Raw genomic sequence first — 25270 nt, 5'->3', positions numbered from 1 at the left:
TCATATCAGACTTTCACATTCACAGCCATCCTGCTCAGACACGCTTCCCTATTTCTAGCTTGTAACCCCAATTCAAAAATATCTCCATGTCTATTTCCCTTCTCATTAACTTGAATCTCCTCTTATTAGTAAAAGATAAATACATGCAGAAATGTCTGACCTCAATCATTGCTTTTTCCTGAGTATGCACAACTCATTGGGTTATTTCTAATTTCTCAGCTAAATTTTAAATCTGAAGTTGTTCCAATTATTTCGGATTTGTTTCTTTCTTACATATGCAAATATTTAAGAGGTTTGACCTTGAGTTTTTAAGATCAACATTATAGTTAATAAATCAGAATACAATAATAAAGAAAAGTATGTATATATGTATGAGACAGAAAGAGAGGAAGATGGATTATTTTTACATTTCAAATCACTCAAGGAATTTTCTCAGAAGTTTTGCTAATCAGTAATTATATGTGCATGGCCCATTTTCTCTTTTTTAGCCTCAAATTACTTAGTGAAAACAATTTTTTAAGGTATACACTACTTGATTTACATTCTTATTTCAAGAAAGCCCAGCACATAATACCTAGGAGGGAAAAACACCCTAAATCAAAGGTTAATTAATTTATAATTTCCTTTCTAATGGCTAAGAATGAGAATCAGTTGATGGCTAAGAATGAACACAGCCCCACGTAACTTGCATTGTAAATTATACTGTGTCCCAGAGTTTAATTGGAAGCTTCTTAATTTTAACTATGGAAAATACTCACAAATAGTATTCAGTATGAAGGAAAGTGTTTTTCCTCTTACTGAAACTGTTAGTTATTTATATTCATTTGAGATGAATAAAAACAAAGATAAAAACAGCAGAGGGATTTTACACAACAATTTGGAATATTAGAATAGGAACAAATTAAAATTCATTTAAAACTTTTATTCCTGATTGGCTTTAAAGTCATCCATAAAATCTGAATATTCTGCATTTCATGGCCTTTTATCCTTCCCTGGTTTTCTCCAGTGCAAAGGGGGTGGCTGATCCTGCCACAGAGCAGGGAGGCTGTGATATTCAGCTTCCAGCTGGGTCAAATTAGTAGTAATCACAGTGCACACAGAGGTCACATCTTACATTTAACAATCTCATAGCACAACAGAATAACAATATAATCACTTATTGAGTGCCTACTGTTTACCAGTCTCCAGCATGAACAAAGCATGTTATTTTCAGACAACTGTAAAGCTGAAGCTAGAGTGAGGCAGTGTGAATTAAAGGGTGAGGTTAAAAGGCAGTGGACATAGTTATGAATTTTTGCATACACATAAAGCGTTTGGACTTGGTCATAAAGGGTAGGAAAATAGAGGAAAAATATGTTTAGATTTGAGGTTTTTGATAAAGGAAGAGCTCTAGGGGAAAATAAGAACATTCTCGCTTCTCTTCATGCAGAAAAGAAAAGAACAAAATGACTAAATAGGATGCCTTTTATTCCAGAGCGTGTAAGGAGCTCACTGAGACCACCACACTTCCGCCATCACAGACATTCTCTCAGGAATGATTATTCCCTTTCATCAGTCATTTTCCAAGACCCAGGACAAACGTACCACCTCCAGGAGCCTTCCTGGGATTTCTGCCTAGCTCCAGTGCCACCTCTGAGCCCTGTTTCTACTGTCTGCAGCACTGGTTTATAATGGTTTGTTTTGTTCTATATCAACAGAACTTTTTACTTTAAATCTAATGTAAGGAGAAATGCCACTAAAATAATTTTAAAACAAAATTTAAAAAGAGGTTTAGCTGTGGAACAAGGAGCTACAACCATTCCACACAGCCTCTTGAGTGACTCTTGGGCCCTCTGTGAGATCTATTAGCAGGCTCTCCAGTTATTATCATTACCAAGTATTAGGTAATGTCCATAAAACACTATTGGAAAGCCAATGGTCTCCAAATCACACCTGCCTAAAGGTTTTCTTTAATTGTTGTACTGAATTAGCTAAGTGATGGATCACATGCTCATTTTCTAGCCCAGCCAACGTGGCTCAGTGGTTGAGTGTCGACCTATGAACCAGGAGGTCACGGTTCAACTCCTGATCAGGGCACATGACCAGGTTGTGTGCTTGAACCCCAGTGTGCAGCATGCAGGAGGCAGCTAATCGATGATTCTCTCTCTCCCTCCCTCTCCCTTCCTCTCTGAAATCAATAAAAATATATTTAAAAGTTTTTTAAATGTTCATTTTCTACATACTGTAAGTATATCATCAGATTCATTTTTAAGTGCCATTCTCCTAGTCAGCATTCAAAAAGTCTCTCCTTAATGAAACTATATTCCATTAAATAAGCACTAAAGTCTCACAAACCACAATGATTTCCATGGATCAAAAAGTGTCTATTGCTTATTAACAATATACAGTCTATACAGTCATGCGCTGCTTAATGATGGGGGTATAATCTGAGAAATGCATTTCTAGGCCATTCCTTGGCTTATGGAACCATCACGGAGTGCGCTCACACAGCCCTAGATGGCACCGCTGCCGCTGCTAGACTGCCAGCCCATACAGCACGTTATCATACAAAACAGCACAGGATTAAATCAAGCACCAGACAAAACGAGGCCATGGAGAGATACGGTGAACACAATATGTATGAGGTGGCTGCTGGTGTAGCACAGCATACTGCTGTACAGTAAACTTTTCACATAAGTAAAAAGAGTACACTGCAAAATAATGATCAGAAGTATAGTATTGTAAGTACATAAATGACTGTTATAGTCTTTATCATCATTACCAAGTACTGGTACTGGAAATGACTGTATGTGCTGTATTTGTCTACGACTGGCAGCGCAGTAGGTTTGTTTACACCAGCATCACCACAAACACGTGGGCCTGCCTTCTGCTACGCGTTCGTTATGACCACTACAACATGACCAGGTAGTAGGAATTGTTCAGCTCCATTATAATCTTATGGGACCACCGTCCTATGTATGGTCTGTCATTGACCAAAATGTTCTTACTCAAAAGAAGAGCATTTAACATCGTGTTCCAAATTACAGTGTATTATAGGATACAAATAGCAGAGTCTGGAGCTCTGTGAACCTGCCGTGAATGTTGCCTTCTTCCTCTGGAAAGAGAGGGCCCCATAACTTTTCAGGTTCTTTCCTGTAACTGAGTTAAGCACACAAGTGGTTTATTGAAAGGCTAGGGGGAAGCGCAGAAATGTGGGAGCATAGAATATGCCAGGTGGAGCTGAAGGATCAAGAAAAATACCTAGTAAAGACCTACTGAGAGGGAGAGGGAGAAGAACACAGGCAGTGAGAGCTGACCTGGCCTTTTCTGTCACCAACATGCACAGGTGCTACTGGTTGTTAGAATCTAGACCCCAGGCCTATGTCATCAACTAGCAGTGGTTCTCAACCTTCCTAATGCCTCGGCCCTTTAATACAGTTCCTCATGTTGTGGTGACCCCCAACCATAAAATTATTTTTGTTGCTACTTCATAACTGTAATTTTGCTACTGTTATGAATCGTAATGTAAATATCTGATATGCAGGATGTACTTTCCCTGTTACAAATTGAACATAATTAAAGCATAGTGATTAATCACAAAAACAATATGTAATTATATATGTGTTTTCCGATGGTCTTAGGCGACCCCTGTGAAAGGGTCATTCAACCCCCAAAGGGGTTGCGACCCACAGGTTGAGAACCGCTGAAGTAGAGCAAGGGAGAATGAGCAAGTTACTAATATCTGGCACTTTCATTACTGGAGAGTAGTCTTGGCTCTCCCCGAAGACAGACATTCCTTACACATAAAAAAGAACTCAGATCTGGGGACCAAGAGAATTACCTACTACCTATCTAACATGAACTTTTACAAGTCAAGTGAGACTATATGCAAAAATGCTTTGTGAATTCTAAAGTTTTAGAGAAATTATTATTCTTAGTCAATGGCTCCTCTGTATTTGAGAAGGTAAGGTCTGAGATGATGTGGAAGGACTAACGCCAGTCAAGGGAACCAGAAAACCTGTTCTTTTTTCTCGTTCTCTCATGGAAAACCTATTCTGACCTGTCTAAACTCTATTTAGACTTTGCTGAGTCTACAGCCCCAGGCAAAAACAGCCAAGGTTTCTTTAGGGACCAAAGTTGTTCTACACTCTGCTCTCCAAATCATGTACCAAGTTTCTCAAAGCAATAGAAGTGTTCAGAGGAAGGCAAATAAGTTTTAAAAATTATTACAATAACCTAGCAATAACTTTTCAAGTATGAGCAACATGTAGTGGTTTTCCATGAATCAACATAAAGCATGCTTTTTTAGGATATTGCTCAAAACATTCTCTCAGTGTATAAAAGGATCATTTGATTTTATTTAACAACTTATCTAGCAGTTACTTGGGTCTTCCTCCCCCTTATACATTTTCCCATTTCACTCCAAATATATGTGGGAAATCTATATGTGTTATATTTATATAGATTTCAGAAACCTACAAATCTCAGAAAAACATGAATTTAAGATAAGAGTAACATAATTAAAATGTTTACTCTCTTAGCATAAGGAACAATATCTCCCTAATCAAAGACCAGTTAAAACCATAAGAGATATGAAGATATGAATATTCTGTTTCAACTAGGATGAATTAAACATGAGTTAGTGTCCCTTATAATTGAAATAAGTTTTACAATGGGGATTCTAGCAGAAGCTCATAGAAACACAATGGGGAAATCAGATAACGATGAATGGAATCAACTGATATAAAAACAATATGTGTGATCATAAAATATAAAAGAATATTCTTATAATTTGCAGTGCCTTATCGGAATGTCTTCTCATATATGCATTGGAGCTGCACAGATTTCAATACAAGTGAACACTCCTACAAACACAACAGTGGAAAATAAATAATGGGTCTTGTCTCCATAAATCCATGTTGTGGAACGTGGCTCCAGCAAAATAATGCCGCCAGTAATACTCCTCATAGGGGGCTGAACAATACGATACAAATTCAACCTCTACAATAATTAAGTACAGTTGCTATGGCATCCCCATTTGGGAAAGACTACAGTTGCAGTAGCAGGGGCCTCCACTGTCACATAAACGGTATGCTTCAACTTGGAGGTGAGAAGGAGCTGTTTCTGAGATGGCCCTTCATTTCAGGACCCCTTTTGCCTCCATTTGAGTTAAATTTCAACAAAGTCAAGTCCTCTAATTCTTTGATTTTTTTCCAGTCAAATCCCAGTTCCTTCTCAGATGCTCCATTACTCAACTTCCCCCAATACTCCTTATGTGATGTGATTGATGGGTGGTTAAAAGATAGAAAATAGCAATCGGCTGTTTTAGTTTCAAATATTTCCCAGTCTCTGAAAAGCATTAAAGGGACTTGTCATTCCTTTAGGAAGGAAATAAACAACTTTTATGAAAGAGTTTGACTATCCAATACAATTAACAACACAAGTCATAATTAAAACTGCTGAACAACTCGAGTTCTAGTCAGATCACCTAGTGCAGTGGTCGGCTAACTCATTAGTCAACAGAGCCAAATATCAACAGTACAACAACTGAAATTTCTTTTGAGAGCCAAATTTTTTAAACTTAAACTATATAGGTAGGTACATTGTTATTAACTTAATTAGGGTACTCCTAAGGCTTAGGAAGAGCCACACTCAAGGGGCCAAGGAGCCGCATGTGGCTCGCGAGCCGCAGTTTGCCGACCACGGACCTAGTGTAAATGATGTAAACTGGTGCCCAGAGTGGCCAGTTGCTAGACACAAATGTGTGCTTCTTGCTCCGCACGATGACAACATTACCCTAGAGCCTATGGGAAGATCAAGGTATCGGGATGGTGGAAAAAGAAAGGGATCCGTGACGACCTGATACAGGGGCTGCTGGAGGGTTGGGGAGAAAATGAGAGTCTATATTTGGTAACTGGGACAGGCGTGGGAGGGGGAACAGGGATCCTGTGAGGATGAACCTCAAGACGAGGAAAAACCAACCCAAAGCAAAAAGGTCATATAAAAACTTTAGCAATCCACTCGTCTCAGCCCAGGATGTCACTGCACGTTATTATATCTGCAATTCATGCAAATTCAAGCGCATTTACTAGCCTATATAAATTATACGCAGATGGTGTAGGGATATCTAAAAATAGAAAGAGGTAAATTCTTCTAGCAAAGGTCAGTCTTTTCTAAAATTCATGAGATGGCAGCTTGAGATGAGGACACGGGTGGAGGAAGTAGGGATTCGGAAGACGCGGGAAAAATCACAAGTAGCCCCCTGCTGGCCTCAAACCCTTGGAGCTATTTCCAGTGTTCTTCAGGCAAGAGGATACACATACCTCCCCAAAGTAGGACACAAGGCTATAACCCTTCTTAGGGTGGGAGGTGTCTGATGCCTATAGGCTCTCTTGGGCTGCGGTCTTTTCCTCCTACAGACAATATCTTTCACAGCCTACATTTGCAGAGCACTCTCAAGGGCTGTCATTTAAGTGCAAAGACATTGGAAAGCATCTCTTAGTTCATATCATTCCAACCTCAAATAGTCCGTATCTCCGTGTAGGGAAGTGTGAAAGCTGCCTGTCCTCTAAGACTTAGACTAAGTCTTATTATTTATTGCCGGGAGCTGGTCCATGCTTGCTGTTTCAAGGGACCTGGCATATATGGCATACTGTTTTTAATATGTTTGCTCACCTTCTTGGCACTATGTGTTTTAACCAAGGTCTCTGAGAAAGGTTGTTTCCCCAGGTAGGGATTTTCCCCTGAAGTCAGGGAGGGAATAAAAACTCTTAACTAAGTGCCAGGCGGGTAATTAATCACTTTAACTACGAACAATCATGCTTAAGCTACATAATCTTTACTCCCTGGAATGGAGATAAGAAACACCCTAACCTTTGGAATAGAGATTGATAGGATTGGAATCAACTGGTATAAATACAGATGTAAGAAGACAGAACCTACACAGAACCCAGAGACAGAAGAACTTCGCTGGAGAGAACATGGCAAAAGATCCTGGACAGAAACTGGCAACAGAACTAAGAGACAGAACCTAGAGAGAACCTGGCAAAAGAACCTAGAGACAGAACCTGGCTACAGAACCTGGATAGAACATGGCAAGAGAACCTGACTAGAACCTGGGGACTGAACCTGGCTGGAGAACCTAGCAAGAGAACATGGACACAGAACCTGGCTGGAGATCCTAACCAGAACTTTGCTGGAGATCCTGACCAGAACTTTGCTAGAGATCCTGACCAGAACTTCGCTAGAGATCCAGACCAGAACTTGGCTGGAGATCCTGGCTAGAGATCCTGGCTAGGCTGCTGATCAACTAAACGCTGTCTCCGTGTCATTCCTTCTTCGCCGACTCTGTCCACACCTTTGGGGACCCCTGGACCTGCTGGGGCTGGACCCCAGCATATGGCGCCCGAACAGGGACCCCTAGGTAAGCGCCCCGCACTCGGGACGGATCGGACTCCACCGTAGGAAGAGGGTGGATAGTCTTCGCCGACTCCGTCCACACCTTTGGGAACCCCTGGAACAGGATTCCCCTAGGTAAGCCCTCCCCATTGAGAACCCCACACTCGGGACGGATAGGACTCCACCAGGGTACTGCAGACCCCCCTATAGAGGATAAGTAGGGTAAGAAGGTGGATAGTACAGAACTTAGATTGAGAAGATGTGCCATACTGAGTCCAAAGAAAGAAGACTCTGTATTGATTCTTAGATTGAGAAGATGTGCCATACTGAGTCCAAAGAAAGAAGACTCTGTATTGATCTTTAGATTAAGAAGATGTGCCATACTGAGTCTAAAGAAAAAAGACTCTGTATTGATATTTTAAACACATATGCTTGCTAGCAGAGGAATTAAGGTTACTCCCAGTCAGACAGAATGTTTTATACAAGAAGTATGTCCATGCTTTTCTGAGGAAGGAAAGGTAAATGTAAAGGCATGGGAGGAGGTAGGCCCAAGGAGCCTTATCCTTAACCCCACTGCAGCCTTTCCACCCCGGGAAAGTGCAGGATTGGCAAGCTCTCTTTGATAGATCAGGACTCAGGTAATAGCGGAAAGCGCCAATCCTACTCTTAAAATGGATACAAGAGAGCATTTCAGGTTTTTCTTTTTAATGCCTGGCTTTTAAAAAATAAAAAAGGGGGAATTTGCCGAGAGCTGGTCCATGCTTGCTGTTTCAAGGGACCTGGCATATATGGCATACTGTTTTTAATATGTTTGCTCACCTTCTTGGCACTATGTGTTTTAACCAAGGTCTCTGAGAAAGGTTGTTTCCCCAGGTAGGGATTTTCCCCTGAAGTCAGGGAGGGAATAAAAACTCTTAACTAAGTGCCAGGCGGGTAATTAATCACTTTAACTACGAACAATCATGCTTAAGCTACATAATCTTTACTCCCTGGAATGGAGATAAGAAACACCCTAACCTTTGGAATAGAGATTGATAGGATTGGAATCAACTGGTATAAATACAGATGTAAGAAGACAGAACCTACACAGAACCCAGAGACAGAAGAACTTCGCTGGAGAGAACATGGCAAAAGATCCTGGACAGAAACTGGCAACAGAACTAAGAGACAGAACCTAGAGAGAACTTGGCAAAAGAACCTAGAGACAGAACCTGGCTACAGAACCTGGATAGAACATGGCAAGAGAACCTGACTAGAACCTGGGGACTGAACCTGGCTGGAGAACCTGGACAGAACCTGGCTGGAGAACCTAGCAAGAGAACATGGACACAGAACCTGGCTGGAGATCCTAACCAGAACTTTGCTGGAGATCCTGACCAGAACTTTGCTGGAGATCCTGACCAGAACTTCACTAGAGATCCAGACCAGAACTTGGCTGGAGATCCTGGCTAGAGATCCTGGCTAGGCTGCTGATCAACTAAACGCTGTCTCCATGTCGTTCCTTCTTCGCCGACTCCGTCCACACCTTTGGGGACCCCTGGACCTGCTGGGGCTGGACCCCAGCAATTTATTATTGTCCTTAATAATAATATTAATAACACCCATACCTGTGGCACATTTATGTAGTTTCCAAAACATTATGACCACCTGGTACTGGTTCAAATTTGTTTCATTCAAATTTAATTAAAACAAAAAAAAACAACACTGTTAGTAAATATGAGAATTGCTTGAAAACAGACGCCCAAGTTCCAGCTTTCCCATGATAACCCCTAATCAGACTATACCTGAAGCCTTCTCTCTCCCTCTCTCCTCTCTCTCTCTCTAGCTTCCCCAGTCTTGTGTCTGCCTTCAAGTGATGGAAGCTGAGTAAGTTCTGATAAACAGCATCCAGTCTCACTTGGGTGGCCTTCATTTATTTCCACGGAACAATATCATGGTGAAGTCAGATCTGTACAATCACTTTCTGTAACAAATTATCCTTGTTACTTGTTCAAAGTCACATGGACTTGAGGTATTGGCAAGCTTTGTGGACTCTCTCTCTCTCTCTCTCTCTCTCTCTCTTTCCAGGGCCCTGAGTACCAGCATGTGGTAGATCCAAGTTGCTGAGTGTGCACTGATCACAGTGGAGAACCCATCTGGTATTACAGCTCTCCCATGGGAATAAACTTACTGAAGCATGTGCTCCACACAGGAATTAATTTATCATCTACTTGGCCACAGATTAATTTAGCTTTGCAGGTACATAGATGCCATGGGAACAATGAGCTGACATTCTGACTGCCACTCGGTGACATTAGCCACTTTACTTCCCCTCTCTCCAGGCATTATCTCTGAATGTGAGTTGCTGTGAGCAGTAATGAGACAACATGCAGATAAGCTAATTTTATCCTCAGTTGCTTACACTACATTCAAATATATTCAAATAACAAGCCGGTAGTAGATTTGCAGATGTTTGGTTGTTTGTTTAAGTTAAACAGGGACGCTGAGATACTGATGTGGCAAGGAAGGCTCTGAAGAGAATGCTTCCCCACGGCCACCGATGGAGCGAACAAGACAGGCACCTGGTTTCGCCTGAAAGCAGAGCATCGTTTCCTGTGTGGCTTTACCTTCTTTGCTGACCTCCTCCATGAGAACCAGCCAAACATGTTCTGACCTAGAGGACACCTGTCCACCTTCATTAAGGATTGCAGCTGAAACACACATCTACTGCTGATATTAAACACACACTTATCTTAGGTACACGGGAACAACAGGCTTCTATTGCACCTAAATTGCTAAAACAGAAAAATGTTGACATGTCTATTAGCATATAATAACAATTTTAACGTTAGTTCCTTAACGTAAAAGGCATTTGGTGTGAAGAGGAGGCAACCAATATGTTACTAGCACCCCGATAATAAAGTGAACTATCAGCCAGTGTGCAGTTTCATTGTATTGTCAACACATTCTCCTGGTATCTGTACCGGGAGGGTGAGATACGCAAAACAAGGGCTCTTTCCCCCCTCAGTCTGCCTTCTTATTCAGCATCTAACATGAAGGTCCAAACATCACATTTGAAAAGTCTTGGATGCCTTCTCTAATACTCTGCAATAACACACATTATGTACGCCTAGTGATGACTTCTCAAGGTCTTCCTAATCTAAATTTTATGTATTTCTGGGCGTAAGGAAATAAGAGAAAAATATAAAGGTCCAAGGTGGAGGTTAGAGGAGAAGATTAAGAGAGAAAGATAAATAATACACTTGTCTGGAAACCCTGCTCAAATACTTAATCCATTATTTAAAAAGAATACGTCTCTCTTTCCCTTACTGCAATTTCCATCAGCTATTGAGGGCTCTGGAATTGGTGAGTTTGTTTTTTAAGTAAGAGATTTAAACTGAAGGTACTATCAATTATTCATGTCAATAGTGCGCTGGGTAGGCATAAGTTATACCCAAATATCACTTTAGCCTAGAGCATCAATCACACCCTTTATCAAAACTGTTAGGAGAGCCCCATGAGAGTAAATCCCCAAATCCTTGAGGAGAACATACTGGAACTGACAGAGGAAAGACCAAAAGGGTCTGAAGACTGAATTATCATGATCATAAGCCCCAAAATAATGAAGGCAGTTCTTTATAAAAAATGAATATTTATACATCAGGGGACAGGTGTAAGAATGGAATTCTAGGTTAGATTACCATTTTCTGTATTTATTCCGCTCTCATTATAGAATAAAGAGCCACTTAGACAAACCCTATTTATATATCTAGTTATTTTCTATTTAGGGGTGTCTAAACATCCTAAAGGCACTAGGCTCAAGGAGTACCATATCTGTGTCAGTCAAGGGCCAATCAGGAAACATGGGGCTCCTTCAAAATGGACACGAGAAAAATTTATTCAAGGGACTCATATAAAGATGCAGGGGTTTGGGGACACCAATAAGGATTGGGCAGTGTTTCAGACTAGCGACACTGGAACCCCTAGCTTTAAAGAGCCTTGGGAAGGAAGTGGTTATTGATAGCCACAAAGGGAAGCTCTTAAGGAGGTCAGCCCTAGGGCCACCTGACAGGAGTTATCACCTTCCGGGATGCAGCTCACCCCCAGTGCCCCAGCAAGGAGGGGGCAGAGAATCAATACCCTTTTTCACTCTAGAGCAGTGGTTCTCAACCTTCTGGCCCTTTAAATACAGTTCCTCATGTTGTGACCCAACCATAAAATTATTTTCGTTGCTACTTCATCAATGTAATGTTGCTACTGTTATGAATCGTAATATAAATATCTGATATGCAGGATGGTCTTAGGCGATCCCTGTGAAAGGGTCATTCGACTGCCAAAGGGGTCGTGACCCACAGGTTAAGAACCACTGCTCTAGAGCCTCCCACTATCTCCTGCCTGCGCCTTCCATTGGCCAAACCCAACTGGAACCCAGAAGGCAAGGGAGCCCATTAATGCAGTCCCTAGAGATCAACTTTCTTCTCTGTAGAAAGGTAAAGGGTTAAAAAAAAGATATGCAGCACAAGGTAAGGACCTACTGTTATACCCAGATTTCAAGATCCCCCAAGACAGACCACCAGGGAGCCGAGTCCGATGCAAAAGCATAGAGTCTTTTATTCAAGCCCAGGCTTGGTTCCCCTCTGCCTCCATTACTGGATGCGAGAGAGAGCCCCGAGTCCCAAGAGAACAAAGAATTTATAGGGCTTGGGGAGAGGGGTGGAGGCACTTGGTCGATTCCGGTTGGTTGAGTGAGGGCTGGGGGCTAGTTTCCCTTGCTTTCCCATTGGCTGAGATAAGGGCAGGCTGAGTAACTGATACATTCTGTGGCTTTCCTGGGAGAGGAGTTAGGGACACAGCTATCAGTTCCGTTCTGTTCTTTTACTATCATTTCCGTTCTGTCCTTTTGTTAGGGACACAGCTATCAGTTCCGTTCTGTCCCTTCACTACATACAACTATAACTAACTACAACTATATAAATATAACTGAACTATATATAACACTCCATATATAACTATATATAACACTATGACACCATTTAATAGGTTACTACTTCGACTGGGATACATTTTGCTAGTTCATCTAGATGAGCCAATCAAAGTAGACACTCTGATAATGATTATAAGTAAAACCAGACATTTTATATCCCAAATTAAACTGGAAATCATCTTCTCAGTGTCTGGTCTTGCCCCTTGCTTCCCCACCTTGGTTAAGTGTGATTGCATTCACAACAGGAAAGATTGTATAAAAAAGTAAGTTCACAGGTGCCATGAAATCTCCCTGGAGGGCAGCCAGCAATGGAGGAGGGAGGGTGAGTGCAGGCACCACAGGGGAACCCACATGTGCGGGGTGGGGAGTGGGGGGAGCCGGGAATGTGCAGGTGCAGCTGGTGGAAGGTTGAACAGTGGCGGAACATTTGGGGAATTCCAAGTCCTGACAGGCTAATAAATAAACTGGGAGGAGGAGAGGACACAGAGCAGAGCAGACTTAATAATGAGGGAGGAGCGGGGTCCTGACGGGTCTTGTATTTTTAACGAAATGTCAAGACATTAAAGGATGTTAATGCTCTTGTTTTGGTTTAGAAAGACCCCTCAGCAGGATGGGGTGAGACTGGAGACAGCGAAGCCTTGTAGAAGATTTTATAAGGAGGCAGGTGAGAGAAGAGGGTAGACTAACAGAAGGCTAGTGTGGAGGGATGGATGGGGGGCGGGGTGTCTCTGGAGAACTATCACAGAGCAGGACTTCCATGCTGAGAACTGTCAGGACTCGGTGACTGATGACTGTTGAGGGGAAAGGAGAGGATGGCTGGCCTGTGGTCTGAGAGGCCTTTTCTCATTGTACTACAGCTTTTTTGGGGAGGCTCTGGCACCCAGAGAGCCTTCCCAGAACCGAAAAGATATCAAAACGTATCCCAATGTATTGATTGCATCAAGAAGCCATATGATAGAAATGAGTTTTCTAAAATATTCACTGCAGGCTCTTTCACGGACATAAAATCTATGGCTGAATATGAAAAGCGTCAGAGGTTTTGCACGGCTGTCTGTGGATATTCAGCATCTAGTCTGTACATTCGTAGGGACAACGTTGCATAAATTCACTTGACAATCACTGATGTGGCAACTACTATGCAGTATATTGGAGATGTTATTTTGCAAAAGGATTAGAGGGAAAATTTTGAAAATATTTGGAAAACAAATCAGCCTCTGATAATGGCGTTGCTTTTCTTTGGCAGGTTTTTTCTCACCTACTTAGCTACAGGATAATTTCATCTTCACATGTTTGGCTAAATCCTGTGTGTAAAGAAATAATGCTGCTACATTAAGAAGTATTGCTGAAACCGGTTTGGCTCAGTGGATAGAGCGTCGGCCTGCGGACTGAAAGGTCCCAGGTTCGATTCCGGTCAAGGGCATGTACCTGGGTTGCGGGCACATCCCCAGTAGGAGATGTGCAGGAGGCAGCTGATCAATGTTTCTCTCTCATCGATGTTTCTAACTCTCTATCTCTCTCCCTTCCTCTCTGTAAAAAATCAATAAAATATATTTTTTTAAAAAAAAGAAGTGTTAAGGTCACGCAGCTATTGATCAGAGGCATGAAGTGTACTTTCTTTTATTTTCTCTCAGATTGGATTAATAAATCTGTATAATCAGAAAACACTGTCTACACTCATTGGCCTGGCTTTGGGACACTACCCCCTGACAATAGTCCATCTGTAAGAATGAGAGGCCACACTCACTTGGGTTTCTGCAACACGGTGACATTCTTAAAACCAGAAATGATGTGTGAAAGGAGACTAAAGGACCAGAAGAAATGTGCTCCCATCCACCCTGGTTAAATCTCCCTAGAAACAGAGATAAGCAACAAAATGAAAAATCCCTTCCTTTGGGAAAATGAGTCTTTCACCTGTGGGTTGGTTTATTTTAAAAAGGAATTAGATTCTGGGCCCATATGTATTACACTCAAAATACAACACCATGGTCTCATCTCCCACTAAATACGTGGCTATGACTTTTACGCAGAGGGAACATTTAACAAGAAGCAACCTAGGGAAGGGACAATCTAGCTCAGACATCAATAATTCATTTATCGGAAATAGGAGTCGTGGTATGAAATGCCAGGAGGCAGCTTCATTTACAGGGAGGCATTTTCTATTTTAAAGCCTAGAACAATGCAGCCAGCTTTATTCAGCAAGCTGATATGAATGGAGGCAAAGCCGAATTGGCGGACTAGTTATATGGTCTCCCCTAATAATGCTATTTCTTGAGTATCTGTTATTTAGGTCTGACACACTACCATTTGGGGGACTTGAAAAGTAGTAAGAAGTGGATTTTTATAACTTTTGTACTTCAGAAGTGATTACCTTCACCCTAAAGCTTTAGGACTAGAAATGTAATCCTATGAGTCTAAGAAACAAGGATTTGCATAAAGTTGTGAGGGTATATTCTCTCTTAGTACTAGAAGCCTTCAGGCATTACAGCTTCTTACTGAGTCATCTCCCAACTCAATCCATTAGTAAGTAACCTCTATTATTTCACCACAGCATTCCCCCAGCATTTAGCATAGCATCATCACTCTTAAAGTGGGGCATCAATGCACACCTATTGAATGAATGAGCAAATGCTGCCACATATGAAATAATTTCAAATATGCTCTGCAGCCTACTGGTCAGACCATACAATGAGGAGACACGTGCATAGCAAATCCATCGACTTCCTCATTCTGATGATTAGAAATTCCGCCCCTTGACTATCTTGCATCAAATTCAAGGACTCCTGATTTTCGAGGGAGATGGGGAAATGGAATTAATGAAAAGCAGACTTATTACAGACTGAATGATTCATAGCTCCCAGCCCCTAAAGGACCAGAAAGACCTAACTAAACCCCTAACCTTGGAAATGAAGACCTCCAAGTCATAGTTTAAATTTTAAATGCCCATATGCATATTTATTTTGAGATAATTATCATTGTAACCCATTATTTACCAAGAACTGTATAAAGGAATAAAACACATCATTATAATAAAAGCTATAATTATCTAGCACCTGTTATATAGTCAGCAGTATGCTTGGTGTTTTACATACTTCACTGCTACTCTTTGGAAGTATTATGCCCATTTTAGAGATTTAAAAAAAAAAAACAACATACTGAAGTTCAGAGTAGTTAGGTCCAAAGACTATAAATGTAATCAAGGAGAACCAAGGCAAGTCAACTCTTCTAGACTACAAAACCACTCTTATTTCCTGACCAAGTGACCTCTATTCAAACAGAATTATCTGTCTATGAATCTATGCTTACAGGCAGATCCATCCATCACATCTATAGTTATAGTGTAATGAACAGAGAAGATATTTTAATTGCAACCCTAAATGTGTAACTACATGCTTACGGTTGGCAAAAAAAATAAATAAAAATCAGGCAGCACTATGAGAGGAGATAAAGGGACATCTGATAGCCCAGGTGACTGCTGACTTTCATACAATAGAGGTAGGCAGTGCTGGTGTTGCACCATGGAAAATACCACATTTCTCTCCTGAGACTACAAACCTAAGCACACATCTGGACCAATTCCCATGTCCCCTGATAATCAGATTCACACTACATTCTATGGACCATGGGCGGTGCTTAGAATGGGTCAAAACAGGACACACCAGAATACCCCAGAGTGAACAGCATGGCTGTGATTCTTCTTAACAAAGGTCTTGGGGAGTGGCCAAGTTGAAAAGGAATCCTCACAAAGAATACAGTTTTTAAAAGGCAGACTGTACAGAGACATCAAAGTCAATACTGAAAGAATTAGCTTTACATATAGACTTTGTGGTCAGCAAAGTTAGTCACAGGTCAGGACCACAACCCTTCTACCCACCCCCGCCCCCCTTGAAGAACAGTCACTATCACCACAGACAGTTTCAATGCAAAGCTCAGCACATGTAGATTCAGAGAGAACTGACTACAGGACACAATACATTTTCATCTTCTACCAACAGACCCTCTTGTCCCTTGACACTCTGGGTATGAACATGATCTAGACTCCTGTTTCTGTTTTCTCTATATAAAATGTTGGTGGGATAAATTTAGCTAAAGGATATAGTACGGTCCGTTCTGCTATACTGCTTGCCTTGAAAACACAAATGTTTGTTTTGTTTTTAAAATACAAATGTGTTTTGATTGATATATCTAAGCAATCAATCAACAATGACTGATATGTCAGAGAATGTTTGAACATATTTGAAATTTGCATTTGTTGATACACAGTTTTGCCGCAGAAACTCTAGGGAGACGCAGAAAACACACCCAGGGGCACTAAGCCCTGAACGACACAGAATACACTACACAGAGCCACACCCCGCAGGAGCACAGTGGTCCACACGTGTCCACAGGCGTGCTGATAATTCCCATGATTTCCCATCACCCTCCTTCCATTTCACAATAACGTGCAGCTGCCAGGCTCCCGAAGGCCGTACTGGTGGTGTACCTCACTCTGCTTCTGTCCCCCTTTCCCACAAGCCTACTTTGGGATTGTCCTCTCTCGTCTCTGTCCTTTGTAGAAATGCTCATCTTTCTCTTTTCCTCTTATTCTTTGACTTTTGCACACAGGGTGGCAGGCACGTGAGTCGGAATCGATCTAATGGGCACACACGTCCACCAACAAGCTTCAGGTCTTTATGCAGATAGTGTCACAGTGATTATAGTTTTATGTATTTCTTAACCACTTTACCTGGATAAAACTGGGATTGTTTTGAATCATTTTTGTGTGTGTCACTGATGAAGTTTTTGAGTGCTGAGCTCCAACTCCATTTGCTTATTACTCTGTGGTTTTAGATCTCTCTTTACCATCTCTCTCTTTACCATCTACCAAAAGAGTTACTTTGGAAAATATTCTGATTATTAATATTAAAAACTGAGTCAATATTATAGATCACATTCAGTGGTGAAAGCATTAATATGCAAATTGATGTAGAGTGCAAGTAATTTTTAGGAATGCATATATTGCATTATAGCAGAATAGATTGATATTTATTAGTGATGACTTTATTGAAGCTTCAAGTTTTTCTTTTGTGTTTCCTTCTAACTTGCACATTAGGTTAAATACAGTAGCTCAGGGTCTCAAATTATAATCCTTTGTGTGAAATTCACCATAACTTCAAATAGTGTAATCTAGATAGCAATGACCAGGTCTGAAAGGAAAACTATCCAGTTTAGTTTAGTTCCCTTTCTCTTTAAAAAGTTCTAGAAAATTCTATCTACATCAATTTGCATATTAATGCTTTCACCACTGAATGTGATCTATAATATTGACTCAGTTTTTAATATTAATAATCAGAATATTTTCCAAAGTAACTCTTTTGGTAGATGGTAAAGAGAGAGAAAAAAAGAAAAAAATCCCATGTACAGTCACAATTATCTAGGTCAGATAGTTTTATCTAAACTTATTGACTTAATCAAATAATCCTGGCTGAGAAAATTTTCCCTAAGGAAAAACACAGGCTGGAAACAGTACATAATAAATGGGCACACCTCTCTTTGAAACTTCTGCAGAACCCAAACTAAAATATGTAAATAAGAATTCCAATGATAGTATCTGAATCACAGTATTATGCTGGAGGAGCTTTGCAGTAAAAGGAAAAAAGTTAATGTGATCTAGAGATTAGAAATAACTGCAGCCTTTAAAATTTGTTGTAAGCAACAAATACCATTTCCATTTACTTTCTGAAGAATGTTAAGATATTCTACCTTATCAAAGAGATGTGCATTTTCATAAAAACTACTGTGCTAACTGGAAAGTGTAACTGTGGTTAAATGGGTTTCTAAAGCTCTTGACTGTGGAGATAAGAAATGTAATGTGTTGCACACCTGGCAAACCTTTAAGTGTTTAGGTCTATTAGTGGAAAACACCATCACGACAGCAAGAGGACAGGAAAGAGTCCTCAAGCACAGAATTCAATCAAGTTTGTTGAACTTAACAGAGTAAAGCAACTCTTTTGGGAGATACTTTCTCGCCTCTCCCTTTAGCACCTCACTCCTAAACAAATAGGTCACAGGGTCAATTACCACTTGAAAGATAATTATGAATATTCCCCAGCTCACCTCTCAAAATCTGGAAATTGAATCATTCTAGAGTGTTCTCCCTCTTTCTCTCTGCAATGATTCTTACTATCTGGATCTCTCCCTTTTATTACCCAGAAGCATCCGTGGAAAGACACTTATTTATCCTGGAGCAAATTCGGGATCATCTGTTACCAAGGAGTCCCAAGTAAAGTATTTCTCTCAGCAAAAGCAAAAAGCAAGGCTCCCTGCCAGTCACACGCTAGTCAGCCTTCACTTGGGCCTTACTTGTTCTCGTTGCTTGCATCATAGCGAGGCATTGGGTCCAAGTCATTCCCATTCACGTCACAACTGGCCAGAGCATCCTATGGCCACAGAGGAGAGAGAGAAAGGAGACAGATGGTCATTAATTAGCCATTAACCTGCAGGCTCATGCATTCTTAAACACATTTCTGCAAGGGAGTAATTAGATTAAATAATACATTTACGGTTCGCTAGTGTCAGGATGCCTTGTTCAGTAATAATCAGTGTCGTCTTTTTCCCCCCTTAGAGAGAAGAAATACTCTTCACAGACCAAAGATGTGTCTGGTAGATGCTTGCCAGCACTTTTCCTCTTAGACCAAGACCTGGCTTCTTACCCAATTTCTTCAAATATGTCCTCAATTACCACCTTTTCTGTGAAGTACTCCTGGACTATCTAGAAGCAAAGAGGTTTATTCTCCATGGACTCTCTATCTTCATTTCTTGAATATCAATACCTTACCATAATTCAAACACTTTTTAAGTTAAAAATCATTCACAAATAATTGACAGGTCAATTAAAAATCAGTATTAAAACTTTATCAGGTTATTTTAGGATCTCTATTAGGCAATATTTGTCTGGTTTTAGATGTTTTATCTACTATAAAAGAATCTACAATTCAAACTTTTTACTAAAATCCAATGGCCTTGTAACCCAATCAAAATAACCAATAAAGTTTTATTATATGTCAAGGTTCAAAATGAGGCAAAAATACCTCTGAAGCAAATTTATATCACTCTAGTCTAGATATAACTAATTTAGGATCCTTTGAATTTTCTGATGCTTTTTGTTAATTCCTGGTTTTGGTTTTAGTGAACAGAAATTTATTTTTGTTTTCTATCTTTATCAAAGGCTCTGTTTCTAAAAATAACTTACGGTACATAGACTCTGAAATGTTTGGGGGAATTAAGCAAAATATATGCATTACATAGAAAGGTGCCAATCCCCGCTTCCTGGATAAAGGGGGACATGTAGCCCTGCTCAGCGGTCATAGGGCAGTGATGGCGAACCTATGACACGTGTCACCTCTGACACGTGAACTCATTTTTTTTAGTTGATTTTTCTTTGTTAAACGGCATTTAAATATATAAAATAAATATCAAAAATATACATCTTTGTTTTACTATGGTTGCAAATATCAAAAAATTTCTATATGTGACACGGCACCAGAGTTAAGTTAGGGTTTTTCAAAATGCTGGCACGCCGAGCTCACAAGGTTCACCATCACTGTCATAGAGCATGAAGGACAGTAGCTAGTGTAGCTTACTAATTTCACTTGGAAGGAAATAGAGGCCCAGACAGGCTAACTAACTTGGCCAGACAGGTTAACTAACCTGGTTCCACAGGCATGAAACCAACTGCCTATGGAACCAAGACTTGAACCCAGGTCATACGATACCCCACCCACTGTGCTTTTCTTGGCTCATCATAGCTCTGACATTAGAACTGAGAGGGTGCCAGTACTGCTAATTGCACAGATAAATTCTGGAATTTTCTTTCAAGGAGGAAAATAAAAATAGTAAAGAATGCAATCACAGTTAGGTTAAAGCTGCTTGTACTTTGTCAGATACATTCCAATGCAGCGGGGAGGAGGAATATACCATAAAAACAGCATTGCATATGACAAGACAGACTTATTTGCTAGGAGGTCCATAGCCACAGGTCTGTTCTCTATACAGTCTGGGTTAACTCATTAGGGTCAGGCCTCATTTCCTAGCCTATCAAATGAGGAGACTGAACTGAAGCTCCTTTGTAGCTCTAAGAGTCTGTGCTATAAAGAGACAAGTTTAATTGAGTGTGCTTGGAGGCAGGGTGAGAGCAACTACTCAAGTGTTTTGCTCAAATAATAACTAAAGAAATTTCCAGTTTCTCTCTCTCTCTCTCTCTCTCTCTCTCTCTCTCTCTCTCTCTCTCTCTCTCTCTCTCTCCCCTTCTCTCCTTCTCTCCTTCGAGAAAATCACCTAATTTGGGAAAACTTGTTTCAGGATTTCATTACAAAAATTAATTTGTGAAGTTTCTTAGCTGAATTTTTTTTATCCTGACCTGAGGATATGCCTTTTATTAAATTTATTTTAGAGAAAAGAGAGAGAGAGAAATATTGATGTGAGAAATATCAGTCGGTTGCCTCCTGAATGCGCCCCAACCAAGGATCGAACTCACAACCTGGGTATGTGCCCTGACTGGAAATCAAACCCACTACCTTTTGGTGTAGGGGTCAATGCTCCAACCAACTGACCATACTGGCCAGGGCATCGGCTGAATTTTTTAAACAAAAAGGGCAGTGAGGCAGAATATTGGGAGGAAATGTAATTGAAGTTGATGGAAGTGTGAGGTGATCCTGAGTGTTCTGTGTGAAGGAAGGTTCTCATTGGTCAGAATCTTGGGTGACTGCTGGAGACAGTCGCAGTTTCTGAGGTGCCAAGGAAGTGACTTGGAAGTACTTTATTTGAAAACATAAAATGGAGGGTTTTCAGGTTTGAGGGACAAAAGGAAAATTAATTAGATAAGTTAAGTGCCATTAAATAAATGAGATTGAACAAATGAGAAACACTGAAGAGAATATATGGCCAATTCTACCCCAGTGGTTTCATGAGAAGCATGAAAGTGATTGACGTTTAAGTGGGGATATAGTGATATTGGTGTTTCTGGGTGGAAACAGTTGTCAACAGAAAAGAAGTTAGAGCCGAAGTCAGGAGGCATGGGAGTGAGTGAGACTCACCAGGAGTTTCTGTGAAGCCGTGACAAGAATCAAAGTTGTTACTAGTATTTGCAGATAACAAAGAGTCATGGCAGGCACCTTAGTGACACAATATTTTAGGGAGAATACCAAGGTGTCAGGAAGCCGGAATTTAGAGCAGACAAAGAATAGCACATTCGCAGATAATGATGGCATTTTTCACCAAACTTAGGGAGGAGAAGCCCAGGAAGGGATAATTCTGGAGAGCAGAATACAGGGGAACTTTGGCACATTTCCAGGCAGTGACTATTGTGGTGGTAGAGGGGCCCTGGAGGTCCTGGGAACAGAAGATCCCAGTGTTCTGGAACAGGTTACCCCCCCCCCACCCCCCGCCCTCCCACCCCGGCCCCATACTCCCTACGTGGGCAGTGGGTATCAAGACCATGAGCTTTCAATGAAAGTACTGGGTTTCAGCACTTTTGCTTGTTCGATGACTTTGGGCTCATCTTATGTTCTCTCTGAGTCCTGGAATTGTGGTGCCTTCTTAAGAAAAAGAATTCATTGATCCCTAAGGAATACTGGTAGGCTGATCATTACTGTCCTTTTAAAAAGGAGAGAAATAGACCAACAGAATAACTTGAGAAAAGTTCTAAGTACACTTTTCTCCATAAAACAAACAAACAAAAAAGCAGCACTTCCTGGCTTTGTGGTAGAGCTGAGAAAAGTGGTTGTTGTTGGAGCAGGTGGTGTTGGTGGTGGGGTTTCTGCTACCTTATCACCTGCTGTTTTCTTGTCAGAACATCAAAGGCACGCCGGAGTTGAAAGTGTTATCTCATGGGTCCTGGACTCTGAGAGCACGCCTCTTACAAGACAGGAGCAGTACACAGACCACTGGATCTGGTTGCTGCATTTTTTCAGTAGCTTCCCCCCTTTTTTATAATCCTACCACGAGCTCCCTTGCTTCCAAGGAGGCAAGGCGTCCCGACCACAGCAAGCACTCACATAGTTCTGCATCAGATCCGGGTGTGTCCTCTCAATGCCGTCGTCCAGGATGGTCACCACAACGTTCTTTCCCGTGTAGCCTCTCTTCCAGGCTCCTTCAATGTTCATGTCTGATTGGCAGGGGTGCGTGTTGTCACTGCAGTGCTAACGGAGGAAGGGGGAGAATGGGACATTGCAGATTACTAAACAGCAAGGAGCGGGGAGAATTACCTGTGTGTTAAGATAATGCAACCTGGGAGCATGAAAGAGACTGACAAATCTGAGGGAAGGGGTGAGGAGGGACAGGAAGAGATTAACCAAAGAATTGATATGCTATATGCATAACCCAAGGACACAGACAACAGTGAGGGGAAGACCTGGAGGGGGGTGGAGGGGTGGAGGTGGTTAATGGGAGGAAAAAAGGGGACATCTGTAATACTTTCAACAATAAAGATAAATTTAAAAAAATTCAACAGAAATTTGGTGGATTGCCTGTTAGAGTAGAAACATGGATCTCTAGCATGAAAATAGGCGAAGGCAGGAAGGACAGATGTGGGAAAGGCGAATGAAATCTCTTCCACCTGCTCTAACTTGTTCTCATACCATTGATCCTTTGGAAAAACATAATAAAGTCTATTTCAACAACAGAATAATGGATGTACCATTTTATTGTTAGCGTGGACTAATGACACACAAAAGGCATCATAGTATTTCATTTATAAATTCACACTAGGTAACTGAAGAACATATACTTTATCGTTCCAACCACCTGCGAGCCAACCCAGCTATGAATGAGGACCATCTCAGGTAGCTTTGGTACAGTGTCAGGCAGAAGTGTGCTACTGTGCGAAACCCATGAACAAGAAAATTGAGAACAGTTTTTAAAATCTTCTTTCAATAAGTTAACAATGACTATTGTACCATAGTTTGTAGTGGTTAGACCAGCCGTGGGCAAACTACGGCCCACGGGCCAGATCCGGCCCGTTTGAAATGAATAAAACTAAAAAAAAAAAAAAAAAAAAAAGACCGTACCCTTTTATGTAATGATGTTTACTTTGAATTTATATTAGTTCACACAAACACTCCATCCATGCTTTTGTTCCGGCCCTCCGGTCCAGTTTAAGAACCCATTGTGGCCCTCGAGTCAAAAAGTTTGCCCACCCCTGGGTAGACACTCATTCATCACTACTTTGACTTTTTTTTTTTAATCCTCACCTGAGGATACATTCTTATGGACTTTAGAGAAAGAGAGGAAGGGAGAGGGAGAGAGAGACAGAGAGGAACATTGATGTGAAAGAGAACATGTATTGGTTGCCTCCCATACACACCCTGAACGGGGATCGAACCCACAACCTGGACGTGTGCCCTGACTGGGAATGAAACCTGAAACCCCTCAGTGTACAGGATGATATTCCAATTGAGCCACATCAGCCAGGTAGCACTACTTTGAGGAGGAAAAGAAGAACAGTGTAACATGACATACATACAAAGGAAAACGTGTGTGGGGGCTTCTAGGGGCAGGCTGTAGAAACGTCGAACCTTAGCTTATCATGTGTCATGATAAGCTACAACATACACACATATCGAGAAATGAATTAATCAGCAGCTCTTCTGGATATAATTTACTAGTATTAGTCCAACCCACATAATTTTTCCTTCAAAGCTCATCTCTTTAAATATCCCTCTGAGCGGTGTTGTTTTCCAGCTTCTGAAGACTCCATAGAGGAACAAAGAAAAAGAGATGTACTATAACATAATGCCATAGCGACATGAGCCCTCCCAGGTCTTTCACTATTCTCTATTTTCTTCCTGCTTTAAAACAGTTCAGTACTTCAGGACATAAGCTTTGTATGTGCTATGCACAATGAGGCCTGAGTGCCACTGATTCATTGAACACCTACTTTATTGAGCAACTACTACATGCTGGATCCGGCAGTGAACAAGGCAGATGAGTCCCTCTCCTAATGATCCCTCTAAAGCAGTGGTTCTCAACCTTGGCTGCACATTAGAATCACCTGGGAATCTTGTTAAAATCCTGATTTCTGGGCCTCACCATTAGTAACAAAGAAACAGAATTTCCGGAGGATGAGGCCCAGAAATCAGGATTTTAGCAAGATTCCCAGGTGATTCTAATGTGCAGCCAAGGTTGAGAACCACTGCTCTAAAGGGATAATACAAATGATAAACAAACAAGACCATTCAGAACATTCCTTAGGCTTTAAAGCAATTAAACAGGATGATAGGTTAGTGAATGCTGAGGGGTCTGAGTATACCACTTAGGTGGGATGGTCAAAAAAAGCCCCATGACTCAGAAAATGAAATGTGAGCTGAGACATAACTGATGAGAGCTGGTCTGCCCAAGGGCTTGGAGACCAGTGTCTTGGTAGAGGACACAGCAAATGCAATGACCAAAAGGTGGGAAACAAGTTAGCACAATAAAGACAGAGAAAGAAGGGGGGGTACTGCCGAAGCTTAAGCGAAGGAGGGACAGAATGGCATGGGAAAATCAGAAGGCAAAGCAAGGTCAGATCTTCCAGGGCGTTGTAGCCACGACTCTGCTTTCATCGGAAGTACAACCTAAATGGAAGCTCATCTCTTTTCAAACTTCATCCTTCAAAATCAAATGCTAACTAGCAACAGATACCTCTAATGCTCCCCGACATGAATTTATTATTCTCCAAATGAGATAGCCTTTTGTTGAATATTATAAACACACTTGAGTAGTTTCAAGGATTCATTCTAACAAAGGGTTTACCCATTTTTTACTACAGATAATATCTAGAAAATAGGGGCTTATATATTTTATGAACATTTGCACCGTTTTCTCACTTTGACTTCGGTCTGATACTCAAGGCCTCTCTTTATCTCTCCCTTCCCCTATCTCCCCCTCCCCGCCCCCGCCCCCGCCCCAACTACTACT

General features: G+C 41.1%; 1 protein-coding gene across 4 annotated transcripts in view; it reads right to left on the bottom strand.

The window, feature by feature from the left end:
* Positions 1-25270, bottom strand: part of PCSK5 (proprotein convertase subtilisin/kexin type 5) — a gene marked incomplete at its 3' end in the record, with an annotated part of 420910 nt that overhangs the window by 285273 nt on the left and 110367 nt on the right. For all 4 annotated transcript variants that reach the window (XM_081103066.1, XM_081103067.1, XM_081103068.1 and 1 more), the window contains exons 4-5: positions 22372-22515; positions 18680-18756 (exon numbers count right to left, since the gene is read on the bottom strand). In XM_081103066.1, the coding sequence (XP_080959192.1) occupies positions 18680-18756; positions 22372-22515 (221 nt within the window). The remainder of the gene's footprint in view (positions 1-18679; positions 18757-22371; positions 22516-25270) is intronic.

The sequence above is a fragment of the Myotis nattereri genome (assembly GCF_964212035.1).
Source record: "Myotis nattereri genome assembly, chromosome: 12".
NCBI lineage: Eukaryota > Metazoa > Chordata > Mammalia > Chiroptera > Vespertilionidae > Myotis > Myotis nattereri.
Note: the sequence above shows the minus strand (reverse complement) of the source record. Positions and strands in the feature narration are given on the sequence as shown.